This window comes from Tribolium madens, unplaced genomic scaffold (assembly GCF_015345945.1).
Source record: "Tribolium madens isolate multiple individuals breed KSU strain unplaced genomic scaffold, Tmad_KSU_1.1 Scaffold_91;HRSCAF=231;Tcas5.2_LG7, whole genome shotgun sequence".
NCBI classification, from domain to species: Eukaryota; Metazoa; Arthropoda; class Insecta; order Coleoptera; family Tenebrionidae; genus Tribolium; species Tribolium madens.
Genome location: NW_025401063.1, coordinates 8,589,925 through 8,602,913, shown reverse-complemented (window position 1 = coordinate 8,602,913; position 12,989 = coordinate 8,589,925). Strand labels below are relative to the sequence as shown.

Below are 12,989 nucleotides of genomic sequence, written 5' to 3'. Positions count from 1 at the left end.
AGTGTGGTGCAAGCAGACATCTCTTTCATTTAGTTTAAAACATCAGTAAGTTTGATTTAAATTAATTTAATAAGATTTGTATAATAATGAAAATACTTTTGTGCTAAAAATAACCTATTTTTAACTATTGTGAAATCTAATGTAATCTTTTTTTTTACTTAAAAAACTAAAGTAAATGAATGTAACAATATTTTAAATGTGCATTTTTTTATTTTTTTAAGATTAGTTTCCAAAAATCATTTCACGCAAAACTTTATGAATAAAAACTTGCATTGGGAATTTGGCTGAAATTTTATCAAAATATTACAACGGTTAATATGTATGAAATTGTTTGCAGGTCCCATAATGTCAAATACATGGTCACCACGAACTCCAGAATGGTCGGAAGAAGAAAAGTCACTTTTAATGTCTGAAACTGCAAAACAAAACTCCACAACATTATCGACATTATTAGAAAAAAGTGACAACTTTGCCCTCAAATTCCCTGTTGATTCAAACAGATGTAAAACTTTACAAACAAATGTGGATAAAAACATCCTTGAAAGAAACATAAATTCTGCCTACCCCATTTTACACGAGAATATTTTTCAGTTCTATGTTCAATTCATTCTTCATAAACGGAAGAATGGAAATTCTTTAGAAAGAGTCTTCTACAACAATATAAATCTCTTACAGTTCGTTGATAGATTATTGACAAAACGTGCTGCAACATTTATGGGTAAACAAGACAGTTACACTCTCCTTAACGGGAAAAAAGGAAGAGGCAATTGGGAAAAGATCGGCACTTTGACGGAGAAAGAACCTCTAGTTTTGAAAAACTGTCTGAGTTATGAGGAAATAAAACTTTCGGCTTTTTTATCAGTCAGTTCTTTCACTTATTATGTCAATGTTGGGGACCGCAAAAACATGGCCAAATATGAAACAAACAGAAGTGGAATTCAAGACGAAGGAATCATCATGGGGATAATAGGCCCAAGATTGGTAAAAGACGAGGTGATGGAATACCAGGAATTGGTCATCACTGAATCCCAAAACACCAAAAGTAAAGGCTATGGAAAAACGGACACTCCAACAATTCATCATCTTTTTGCTAAACTGTACGGTGAAGAATGCTTGGAATATGGAGAAATACTGGAGAAGAAAAAAAACCACTCAAGTCGCTACACTGTGTTAAAAAATGGCGAACTTTTGGACAATCTCCTCTACCACAAACGTCTTATTTTCACAATGGACACCCTATTTACTGAAGCCAACCAACGAGCTTTCGCGAAAAATACTACGGCTTACATTCACGTCGTTGGCATTGGTCTCGGTGTATGGAAAAAGCACCCGTGTCAAAACAAACTTTTCATGGATTCTTGTGGCCAGCGAATTGTTGCTCTAGGGAAGCATCTCCACAGTGTCAGTGATATCTGTTTTGCGTACATCCAACATAATGCTTGTTTGAGTTACAAACACGGGGATATCATTCCTATTGAAGGACATCCCTTGAAAGGAATCAGGATTCATATTTGCAAAAGAGAACCTCACACTAAACTAACAGGACAAGATGAAGGGAAATTGCTCGTTGTCTCGTATGCCTGGGATGGAAATGCTTTGCCAGGAAACGAATTTTGGATTGGAAAGTTGGGAAGTAGTGGTGATTCAGCAGCGGCTTCGTCAACACAGATCACGGAACTTCATAATCCGTTTATTAATCCCAATGTCAGGTCTGGGAATTTGAGGGTAGTAAGTGGGGGTAAAGTGGTGAGGCTGGAGGACTATGTGGCGATAGTTAAAAGCCCAAAGAAGAGGAAACTGGAAGAATAAATATTACTTTGTTCTAAATCAATAACTTTTATTTTATATATACCTACCTACTTACAATAAAGTTTATTTTTTTGAATATGTCCATTATTGTTCGTATATTGTATATGTATTATGCTCAATGTTGAGAATGGAGTTAACGAAGATAAAAAAATCGATAATGAAAACACTATGTTCCAATACTGATGAAATTAATTGTCTGCAATACTGGTTAGTTAAACATAATGATGTCTCAGAAATTCAGTTTGTACCTTTTGTTAAATGTTTAAATGAGATTTCTGTTTCGCAATGAATATTTAACACATTCACTTTCTGCAAACGGAACGCGATTGACGTCTTTCCTGTTCCCAATACTTGTTTTAGTTTTAACATAAAATCTACAACACATGACAAGTGATACAATTACAATATAACGAACGACGAGCGTTAAAAGTATTTGTTTACGTCATACAAAACTTATCAGTAACACTCAACTTTAGTATCATTGACCTGTCGTATGTTACCTGCATATACATATAACAACAACAAACGTGTTGCTCTAAAAAAAATTGATTGTTTTCAACCCGCACAAAATTATATGATTTCTGATGGGGATTTCAGGACGAGTTTCTGTTCCTGTGTTTCTGAAAATTAGATAAAGAGATTGCTGTTTTGTTTGCGTTTTAAATTCTAGGTGGAAAGATTTAATTAGATTAGGAGAAACACCTGAGACGGAGTTAGTAGAAGGATATCGATCGACAATCCTGTTACCATTTATATTGTTTAGGGAAAACTACATTTTTTAGTACGGGGTATAACAAGCTTTCAGGAAGCTGTAATTTCTAGGTTTATTATTTTCATATTTTCTATACAATTATTGAAAAACAACATCGATATACGAATATAAGTAGGTACTTAATTCAAAACTTTCATATACATACCAGATCTACAAAATTTATATATTTCTTATAATTTTTATATTATTAAAATTTCAGTTTGTTATATTATTGTATTGTACAATACTTCTACATAACATTTCTAACAATAAATGGGTTAATAACCTTGATTTTAGGTAATTATAAATGAATCACTGAACGCAATAATAACAAAAGTTTCCATCTAATTTAAAATTTCCTTACAAAAACACAACAAGTGTATGTAGAAATAATAATAATAAATTTATTGTAGACATTCAGACTCAACTAATTTTAATTAGGGAATACTCCAATTAGCAATTATTATTATCGGTGTTATCGGTATTATTATCGGTAGGTTGCTGTGGTAAATACAAGACACGTTCAAAAAACCCACTCTGATATGCATTTGCATTCCCGCATAATAAGAGTGTGAGGGGAAAGAACCAATTCCAGCAAATCAACAGTCGTTTATTATTCGTTCCATTTCATAAAGTAAAATTTCCCATTTTCGATTGTTTTGAAATTCCCCCGAACGTAAAATAACGTAGATAAATAACAAATACCCGCCTTCAGCTGGCAATGAATATTTAATTATGTACCTACTCTAGTATTTTCCTTGAAGCCATTGAGCGATTCCATAGGTTAAAGGTTGAAGAATTTGTCGTCTTCTCGATAATAATTGTATAACATTATTATTTAATAGAGAACTTCATTTTTTCCAATGTTTACGATCACTTAATAATCAAATACAATAAGTAAGTGGAATTAGAGAAATTGTTTTTTGACAAATTCTATGAAAAATAATCAATGCAAGCATCTACTACACGAAATTTTAATCGCGTTAGTAAAAAAAAAGTCATTGACGCAAACGTAAATGTTAATCTGCATTATGTAATAAATCCGAGTTTCACCACACATGCAGTTAGTGCTTTTACGCACGTTCCATTTCATTCCGGAGAGAATGTTTGGGGAATTTTGATAATCAATAAGAGCGCAAACAGTCAAATTTCCGCCTTGCTAGTATTGTTGTTTTGCACAAAACACAAAATGTATTTAATCGGAACAAACAGTAGCTTGTGATTTCTGGAATTGCTAAACAATGATAACAATAAAACTTCTGCTCTAATCCCATAATGTGTTTATTACCGTAAAAATGTTTGGCAAAAATTTCTCCTGCAATTCATGATTACAAAAATACGAAAATAAATTCCCAATTTCGACAGTCATCGAAATCACGCTTTAAATACACGGGATCAAGGCTTATCACTACACTGAAAGCAGTTATTTAATCAGAGACTGCAATGTAATAAAACCTTGACCAAATTCACCCACCTGTAACTCCCGGAATCCTGTCAAAGTTTAAAATTTCGTACTAAATGACGTTAATCCCTCATAACCGGAAATATTGATCTAAGTTTGCAGAATCCGAAATCCTATTTCCAGTACAAATTGATTCCTGTCACGGAACATTTATAGTGAATCAAAACACGTTAAAATGCCAGACATATTGATAAAAAAACATTTTTATCATTTTTACTTTATAAGGAAAAACGCAATTCACAATCATAATATTCATTTAAAAAACATTTCATAGTAACGATTACTTCTTATCTAACAAATTAAGTGCCATTGCTTTTCATCGAATCAAAACAAATAATCCCAATATTGGTTTACTTTGAAAACATTTTTGTCAATATCCATAAAAGGTGTTATCAGGTTGAGACTTGTTACACGCTGGATTAATGAAGTGCGTTCAAATAACGTGTTTCAACCTGCCACGAAATGCACAAACCATTGTTTATTATGTGAAGCAAAAACGAGTTTATACAAGTTCCGTTGAAACCTCGCAACTGCCAATACTCTTTGAATTTGAATTCTAACGAAACACATTGACCGTTCTTTCCATGAATGGCTAAAATCACCCTTGAACACCTGGCCAAAGTCTCTTCGGCCTTGCCTTCAGGATGCTCTCATTTCACCGGATCACAATCAGTAAATTCCCTGCAATTCCGGCGGAATATCCACTTATCTTTCGTAATTGAAAAAATCTAGCGTACTTTCAGAATGAGTAATCAAATATTGGAGCTGGGGATTCCTCGAAACTCACATCTCGAGTTCCTTTTATCCCCCACTTTGCGCGGCTCTGGCGCAGGTATAAAAGGCAAACCGGCGCATTTTACGTCATTGCAAAGCAAAAACTGGTGTTGTTTGGTACATGTGAGAGCCAAAAGTTTAACTATTACACAACGTTTTGAAAACGGTGTCGAAATACTGTTCCATTCAGGATTACGGAGTGATCAGTGTTCAAAAGTGAATTTGATAGTGAAAAGCTCAAGAAATTGAACAAACATGTGTATCCTCAAATTGAAAAACGTGGATAAATGCAAAATGATCAACAGGTACTATTGACATTTCAATTGCTTGTTTGCAATTGTTGAGTGAAAATTGTGACATGGATCTACAACCCAAGTTTGATTTTTCTTGCAGACATAAACTTGGAAGGGCCCTTCAGGGTGTCCTGACTGAGGCTAGAACAGAGGGTCGATTGATCTGTGGCCTCCTTCCAGCCATCTCCTGTCTGGAGAACTCTTTGGAGGATGTCCTTCTCTGCGTTCTTCCTCAAACCAGACCTGGGGATGCTACCACTCACATGCAGACTGTCCTACTTCAGGCTTTCTGCTTCGAGAATTATATCCCTGTCATTCAGGTAAATACCCTTGAGGTGGTAACAAGTATGAATACTAATTTGTGCTGGTTATTACAGGTTGATAGTAGTGAAAAACTAGCACAATATTGCGGATTGGGGTCACGAATGGAATGTCCCTGCGCTGTTATAACCAAAGACATGGAGGGACGACAGGATCCCCCTCTTTCGCCGTCAGAACAAGAATTGACAGACTTTTACGAGTGCACCATTGAGGAATTTCCAAGACCTGTCTTGGAACTCCCGGGGTGATTGAGCAAAAATGAACAAGTGATCTTAATTGTGATCAAAGGTTAAAAAAATGAAATTATACCCAAGTTATACCGGAGATACGGTCACGGTATGTGCTATTGATTTTAGCAGTCATATGAGAATTACCGTATTGTTAATAATTTGTTGATAAGTTTGTATTTGTAATTAATATTGTTCTGGGAACAGTGTATCACGATGAAGGGATCTCGTGATATACTTATTGTACTTATTGATGAATTAAGAATGATGTATTTTAAGACAATGTGTTCGAATAAATGATTGACGAAATTTGAAATTTGCTGTTTTTTATTCAAAGACCTCATTGACGCACAGTGCAGACATACGTAATTATGTAATTTAATAGAGACCAAGGTTGGTCATAAAGATTCCAAGAAAATAATTGAGGTGTTATGACCGTACATGAAAGGTGTCATGGCTTCAGACAATCAACTCGATGAATTAAATTGATAAAAAAGGTTTAACATCCAAATGTTCCATCTCGAAAAAATCTAGTTTGTAGTGTGCTACCAAAGATTATGTAATTTTGCACAATCGAAAGATTAAGTAACTTTTGAAGTTCATTATGCACGTAAAATCCCAATATTAGAAGTTTTATTAGCAAACATGTAAATAAAAAAAATAAGGTCAAGTAGGTAAATAAATAATTTTGTCTGCTTTTTAAGAGAAACATCTTTTATTTTTTAACTGAAACAATATAAAAAGCATTCGTCCTAACTGTGTATTAGATTTAAACAATCAATTCAGGCGTTTTTTACCACAATAATAAAATTTACAAACTATTTTATTCGTTGCAGTAGGTAGTCTGTTTCTAGCTAAAATATGAATTCTTATTATTTGTTGCTAAGTACAGAAGTTAACATGAAGTTGTTAATTATGTATGCTATTACAAAATAAAATTATTAAAATAGATTTTTTCTAACTTGATATGTGTATTTAGTTCTTATTTTCGTCGTGACTAATATTTATCAATAATAATTGTAGTCAAATTATTCATGTTTCATGTATTCATGCTCAATTTAATTTTTTAATATCATTCCATAAGTTCCTATTTTAAAAATTGTTTTTTGTTTAATCATCATGATCTTAGATTTGTTTAAATCTCTTATCTTATAACAAACAATACAGTGCGTCATTCAATAACGTTTTCTAAACCCTTCGCAGAGTCGACATTTTTTTGAATGTTACCTAATAAGGGTATTTACGTCTCGCTGTAAGAGCAATAAAAGTACTTGACTGTTTTCAAATAATTCTGGATCTACTTTATTAACATCTACATCTCAATTTCAAATATCTATTTGTTCAAATTGAATTAGAATATTCTCACGAATTATCTGAACTACAAACTAGCTAACCAATGTAGCCGTCAAATATCAAATTAAATTAGATAACTATTGGAAAACATGAGTTTTCAATACTTGCGACCATCAAAAATCTCCATTTATAATAACATTTTAAATAAGAAAGCGACAAAAGCGACTATTTTTTTGAACGAAAAGAAATACTATCTTCTTCTAACTTATTCTACCTGGCAATTTTAAGGCTATATAGATTTGATGTTAACTTTTTGGAGGTAAAAATACTTTTGTTACTTTTAGTCCCAAAAGTATTTTTCCCCACAAAAACGGAACTAGATCTAGGAGAAACAGTTTATCACTTTTTGGAGAATTGTAGCATATGATAACTATTTGTTTTTTCATTTAAAATATGATAATGCGAATTGTTATTTTATTTGATTTACTAGTTTTGTTAATAAATTTAGTCCGCTTTTAATTAATTGGGTTAGTGTTATTGTTTGTGACAACATAGGAATTCTGACTGTTTGAAGATTGGTCAAATTGTATAAAAATGACCAAATACGTTGTAACAGCTCCAACAATCTGGAACGGAAACTATATTTACAAAAAATGAGTCTTTAATTAAACATACCGAGTAAACCAACGTATAATCCACGACGAAAAAACCCAACACCGAGAACTGCACCTTCTGGTGCAACAACTGCAATGAATAACTTTGAATCTACAAAAGATGTAATTACTTTACAAACTCTAATATTAGAAAATAAACATTACATTGTTTTCTAAGTCCATGTTGAAGTAGCTGTTTCTCAATTCGTGTAAGATAGTCGGAGTATCATTTGCATATTCGCAGGTGCTTGCACAGGCATGCACCAAGAGGTAAATTTCGACGACTTCATCCATCAACCAAACAACGGGACACACTATCATTGGTACAGTGACAAAAGAAGCTTTACCCGTGGCCACATAATACAAATAGTAAGCTTGAAAAAGTACGTTAAAAAGAGAAACAGCAATGGAGACTAATAATTGCACTGCGAATGCAGAATTGATTTTTTGCAAAACACTGGTTAGTTTATAATGAAGTCGGCACAAGAAGTACAAATGATCAGAAATTGGTGGAGTTTTATCATTTTGGTTGTTGTCAATATAAAAGGATCGCATGATACTGTTAATTTTACCAAAACGGTGTTGAAGTTGTACAACAAAGACCACAAATTGGTATTTTGAGAAAGCTTTAATCAAAGCTGAGATGAATAGCATAATTTGTTGGATGAAATCGGCTGAAATTGTCATTAGCATCAAAGGGACACGAGCCAATAAAGAAAAAAGTACAAAGCTCATAATTAGGTAACTTTTTTTCAAAAGCTGCTTGTACTCCAATCGGAAACCAGCCTTAATAAAAGAAACATCCACGTGTGATAACATATCAAAAGACTTAATCAAAGTGCCTCGAACCAGAAACGTGAAAAGAGTAACAATTAAAGTAAGGGCCATCATTACAAAACACTCGACAAAAACCAGGTGTTTGCTGATCACCAGTTCATTATTCTCGTTGGTTGCAATTTGAAAAAGTGAATAAACACTCAAAAGTGTGTACAAAATGATATAAAAACTGAAATAAAAGTAATCAGATTTTTGCTGTTTTAATTCACCCTTGCGTCCTATTCGAATCGTATTCAAACCAATTAGCTTGCAAATGCCATAGATAGGCTTCATTGAGGTGTAAATATTGTGTAGGGTGTCGTGATGACTGGTAAAATAGGGTTTAACTTTGGGAAATTTGATCATTTTTAGTTAGAATTCACAGAGAGAGACTTAAAGACTATTGATTTTATGTTGGAACTAGCTACACTACCTATAATCATTTGAAATTTTTTGATACTGGACATAGGTTCTGATTTAATTTTTTGATAACAAGTAAGTGGATATTTGTGATTATAGGGGAGAGAAGGGTAAGTTACACATTGTTTGTTACAAATAGCTCGTTTTGTTGGATCGAAAACGCCACGGTCTTCTGTCTCCGATAACTATTATAGGTACTCGCAATTATGTATGAGTATATTATTATAATTATTAAATCTGAAGACTAAGTAAGATAATAATAGCTAAAACGGGGTAAATAAATAAATAAATAAATAAATAAATAAATAAATAAATAAATAAATAAATTGCTCTTTATCTAGTTTTTATGAAATGAAAATCAATAATTCTATTGTCGTTTTTATAATAAATATGTCTCTTCAAAAATCTGAAAATTTAAAATTCATTAAAATCAGGAAACTCACTTTGAAGGATTTCCGGTTAATTTTGGAGGCTTGTATTCACTTGTCCGTATACTCCGTATTATTATAACAACCATTTTTTTTGAACACTTTAACAGATGTTAACACGTTTTTCTACTTTTGCTGGTCTTTTTTAAATTTTAATTGAAAAAAAAGTATTTAAAGAAAACCAGATGAACCAGAAACCAAGTCTTGGATCCTTGAAATTTATATACAATGTTATCAATTAAGGAAGACTTTAATTTAAATTCTGATGCAATAATTAGATTAATGCATCAAATTGTCCAATGTGATAACAGTTTCAAGTGTTAATCGTTAAAATACTAGTGCAGGTAGAGTATGTATGTACAATACATACTCGAAAAATGAGTTATAATTTTACTCGAAAGAAGGTAGACCACCCTCAATACAAAACAGAGATTACATAATACGAGCAAACGTAATAAGATAACGCGTTTGCGCATCTGATTTTTAATTTTTTTACACAGACAAGGTTAGAAAATTTTGCTATTATTATTATGACTCTGTCAGTTCTTTGTGTTTACTAATTGGTTTGAATAGAAATAGTTTTATTCTGATATTTTTTTTCCGATGGAGTCTTTAGTATAGTAGGTACTTAATCTACTTTTTAATTACTTTTACAATTAGGTAAGTAAGTATTACAATGTCATTAATTAAATTACTATAAAAACTGTAACAAAATTAAAACTGCACAGTAACGTCCTTGAAATATGTATTGTATCAAGAGATAATAAGTGTTAAGTGAACAATACTTTTTTAAATTAATATATTTTTAATTACTTTAACTCTTTAAAACTGTTTAAAGTATTAAAACTTGTAGAATTTTAATTTAACAATCTATATAGGGTGTTTCACGTTTGTTCATAATTATATAGTAAAGGCACAAAAACTCTGCCAATAAAAACCACAAATAACGTTAAAATCATTGTTACAATTCAGGATACCTACCTATAATTTCTATGTTTCCTCTACTAAAACATGTACAATAATTTTTCCAAAGAAATAAATAGAGTCAATCTGCAAAATTTAAACTCCCCATAATCTCGATATTGTTCTACATAGATAGATTTTTTAAAACATTTTTTCCATGTTCCTTACTTGGCATTTTTCTTTGGCACGTGAGTTCTGAAACATCCTGTATGTATGTATACGCTGCCCACAAAAAGTTGTTTATAAAAACTTTGTTAATTTTCGTAGCTTTATGGAATAAATAATGTTGATGTCACAGTTGCTATTTTTTTTATTTGTCATTAAAACTACTAATAAATTTAAACTTTTTGTGCGCAGCGTATTAATTAATTTTAACTTTTTATGCAACCTGCTTAATAATAAAGCTTATGATGAGGTTTTTAAGTTTTTTATATATTTGATAATTTATATTCTTGAGAATTTAAAATTGCATGAAATTTAAAGTTTATATAGACATATTTCTTATTTATTGGTTTCTGAAATAATATCTAATGAACAATGAATTTTGTTTATTTCTACAAATTCACATTATTTTTCTATCTGAAATATCAGACTCAGTAATCGCAGAGGAAACCACAATTTTATAATATTATCCAAAAGTTGAATAACTTTATAATTATTTAAATCAAAATACACACTAGATGCATTTTTAATTTTTTTAAGAGTATTAAAAAACGTTAAAATTGTTATTCTGCATTTATTTCTGGGTCAAACAGTCTGAGCCCCAACTTGATACGACCTTATAGCATTTGGTTTTTTTTCAATATAGGATAGGTACATATTTAATTTGCTTTGATTAAAATTTTATTTTCGAAAAATTGTTTTGTATCAAATGTGTACCTATTTATAGATGATACGTTACATCCACTAAACGATTGAAATCCAAGATGCCAGAATGCATAATCGGAAACACAAAAATTCACATAGAAGTGCCTTTAATCCTCATATTTTTTGCTTTTCTTCTTTCTGGTAAGCCCCCAATAATTTCAGACACATTTTCCTTCAGTTAGTCCAATTGCAGATTCAATTAAGACCAACCTCGTCATCTTTCGAACCTGCTATGTCACATTGGATTACAACAAATCAGAATGTGCCTTACTTGGAAGCAAACACCCCGACAACAATACGGCCAAATTAGAAAAAATTGTTGAACCTTACGTGGCTTTAATGAATATGGTTGGCTCATTACTAGATGGAGGAGTTTCAGCAGTGACCTGTTTAGTCATAGGTCCTTGGTCAGACCGATTTGGTCGAAGACCAGTTCTTATTATTCCAGTGTTAGGTTATTATAATAATACAAGATCTGACCCTTCCAAATTATTATTTTTAGGATATGTTGTATCATATATGCTCCTTGCCCTTCTTGCCGTTTTGGAAAACTTATCTCCTTGGTACTTCCTTCTGTGCTCTATTCCTGTACTTGCAACTGGAGGACTCTCTTCATATCTCACTGTGCTTCTATGCTACATCACTGATGTCACCAACGAGAGCAACCGCGGAATGAGAATGGGCGTTTTTGAGGCTCTTCTAGCTCTAGGAATATTCCTAGGAAATGTTTCAAGTTCCTACGTCTTTGAAGCCACTAACTACCCCACTGTTTTCCTAATATCATCAGCGTTCTGTATGCTCAATTTATTGTTTACAATATTTTTTATACCGGAATCTATTACAACACCCGAATCAGAGGTTAGTCAAAAACCAGTTGTTTTATAGACCTTCTACTTTAATTCCAGGGTCGTCTCAAAGGCCTGTTTCAATTCGAAAATGTCACAGATTTGGTCAAAACTACATTCAAAAAACGAAGAAATTACGACCGCTGTGTTGTCCTCTCTTGTGTCCTAATGTTGACAATTTTTATTCTTGTAATAAATGGAGACGGAGCTTTGATTTTCCTATTTTTAAGAGAAAAGTTTCACTGGTCTTTAGAACAATACACCCTATTCAGTGCTGCTCATAGCTTGACCTGGGTTTTGGGCACTGCTGTCGGAATTTATTTGTTACACAAGTTGTTAAAAATTCCAGAAACTATAATGATTGTGATTGGTTTTATTTCAATGTTTATTGGGGCCGTTGTTATGGGTCTAGCTATATACAGTTGGCAGATTTATGCTGGTAATAATTGACAAAATAAGATTTTGCACTTCAAATAATGTTTTAGCTGCTTTTTCGCGTGCCTTGGGTGGAGTTTTGAGTCCGATGGTTCGATCGTTGGTATCCAAAATAGTGCCAAATGAAGAAATCGGGAAAGTTTTTGCGTTGATTGTCGCTTCGGAATCTTTGATCGGAATGGGGGGATCCCCGATATTTACTGCTATTTACAATGCTACGATTTCGACTGATGCAGGGATTTTTAATTTCGTAGCTGCTGGCGTTTATATCGTTGAAATCTTGTTAGCAATGTGCGTTTGTTATAAAGTGTGATAAATTAATTTTCTAAAATTTTTCAGAGGAATTATTCTGGTGAGAAACGTTACAACGACTGAAAATTACAACCAAATTGTGAACGAGAATGATGACGAAGAGAGATCAACTGTGGATGTTTCAACTTCGTCGTAAAGAAACTGAAATATCTGTTGCGATATTATTGATATGTGATATGTTTCTTAATTAAAGATATTTTAATAAGTTAACAGTAGGTAATAGTGTTTGTATTGTTTGTATACGTAAGTGATATATTTTTATATTTACTGCATTGCACTGTATTTATGTAAATAAATAAATAAATAAATAAATATATTTT

The 12,989-nt window shown here is 32.3% G+C and overlaps 3 protein-coding genes across 5 annotated transcripts; 2 read left to right on the top strand and 1 right to left on the bottom strand.

Moving 5' to 3' along the window:
* Positions 1-4,900: 4,900 nt before the first annotated feature.
* LOC123011253 lies at positions 4,901-5,946 on the top strand. Its single transcript, XM_044408611.1, has 3 exons — positions 4,901-5,101; positions 5,190-5,409; positions 5,467-5,946. Exons 1-3 carry the CDS (start codon positions 5,052-5,054, stop codon positions 5,656-5,658), a joined length of 462 nt encoding a protein of 153 aa, XP_044264546.1. The 5' UTR covers positions 4,901-5,051; the 3' UTR covers positions 5,659-5,946.
* Positions 5,947-7,137: 1,191 nt separating this feature from the next.
* On the bottom strand, positions 7,138-8,765 carry LOC123011393 (putative gustatory receptor 28b). Its single transcript, XM_044408798.1, has 3 exons — positions 7,749-8,765; positions 7,606-7,695; positions 7,138-7,556 (listed from the first exon to the last, which is right to left on the bottom strand). The coding sequence occupies exons 1-3, from the start codon at positions 8,763-8,765 to the stop codon at positions 7,446-7,448; spliced, it is 1,218 nt and encodes a 405-aa protein (XP_044264733.1). The 3' UTR covers positions 7,138-7,445.
* Positions 8,766-9,730: 965 nt separating this feature from the next.
* On the top strand, positions 9,731-12,967 carry LOC123010893 (tetracycline resistance protein, class C-like). Of its 3 annotated transcripts, XM_044408069.1 has the most exons (7): positions 9,731-9,907; positions 11,100-11,218; positions 11,271-11,531; positions 11,580-11,935; positions 11,983-12,361; positions 12,408-12,648; positions 12,697-12,967. In XM_044408069.1, the coding sequence occupies exons 2-7, from the start codon at positions 11,137-11,139 to the stop codon at positions 12,803-12,805; spliced, it is 1,428 nt and encodes a 475-aa protein (XP_044264004.1). In that variant the 5' UTR covers positions 9,731-9,907; positions 11,100-11,136; the 3' UTR covers positions 12,806-12,967. The 3 variants fall into 3 exon arrangements, with proteins under 3 accessions (XP_044264004.1, XP_044264002.1, XP_044264003.1); XM_044408067.1 differs by having other exon boundaries at positions 11,271-11,935; XM_044408068.1 differs by having other exon boundaries at positions 9,788-9,871; positions 11,271-11,935.
* Positions 12,968-12,989: the final 22 nt, after the last annotated feature.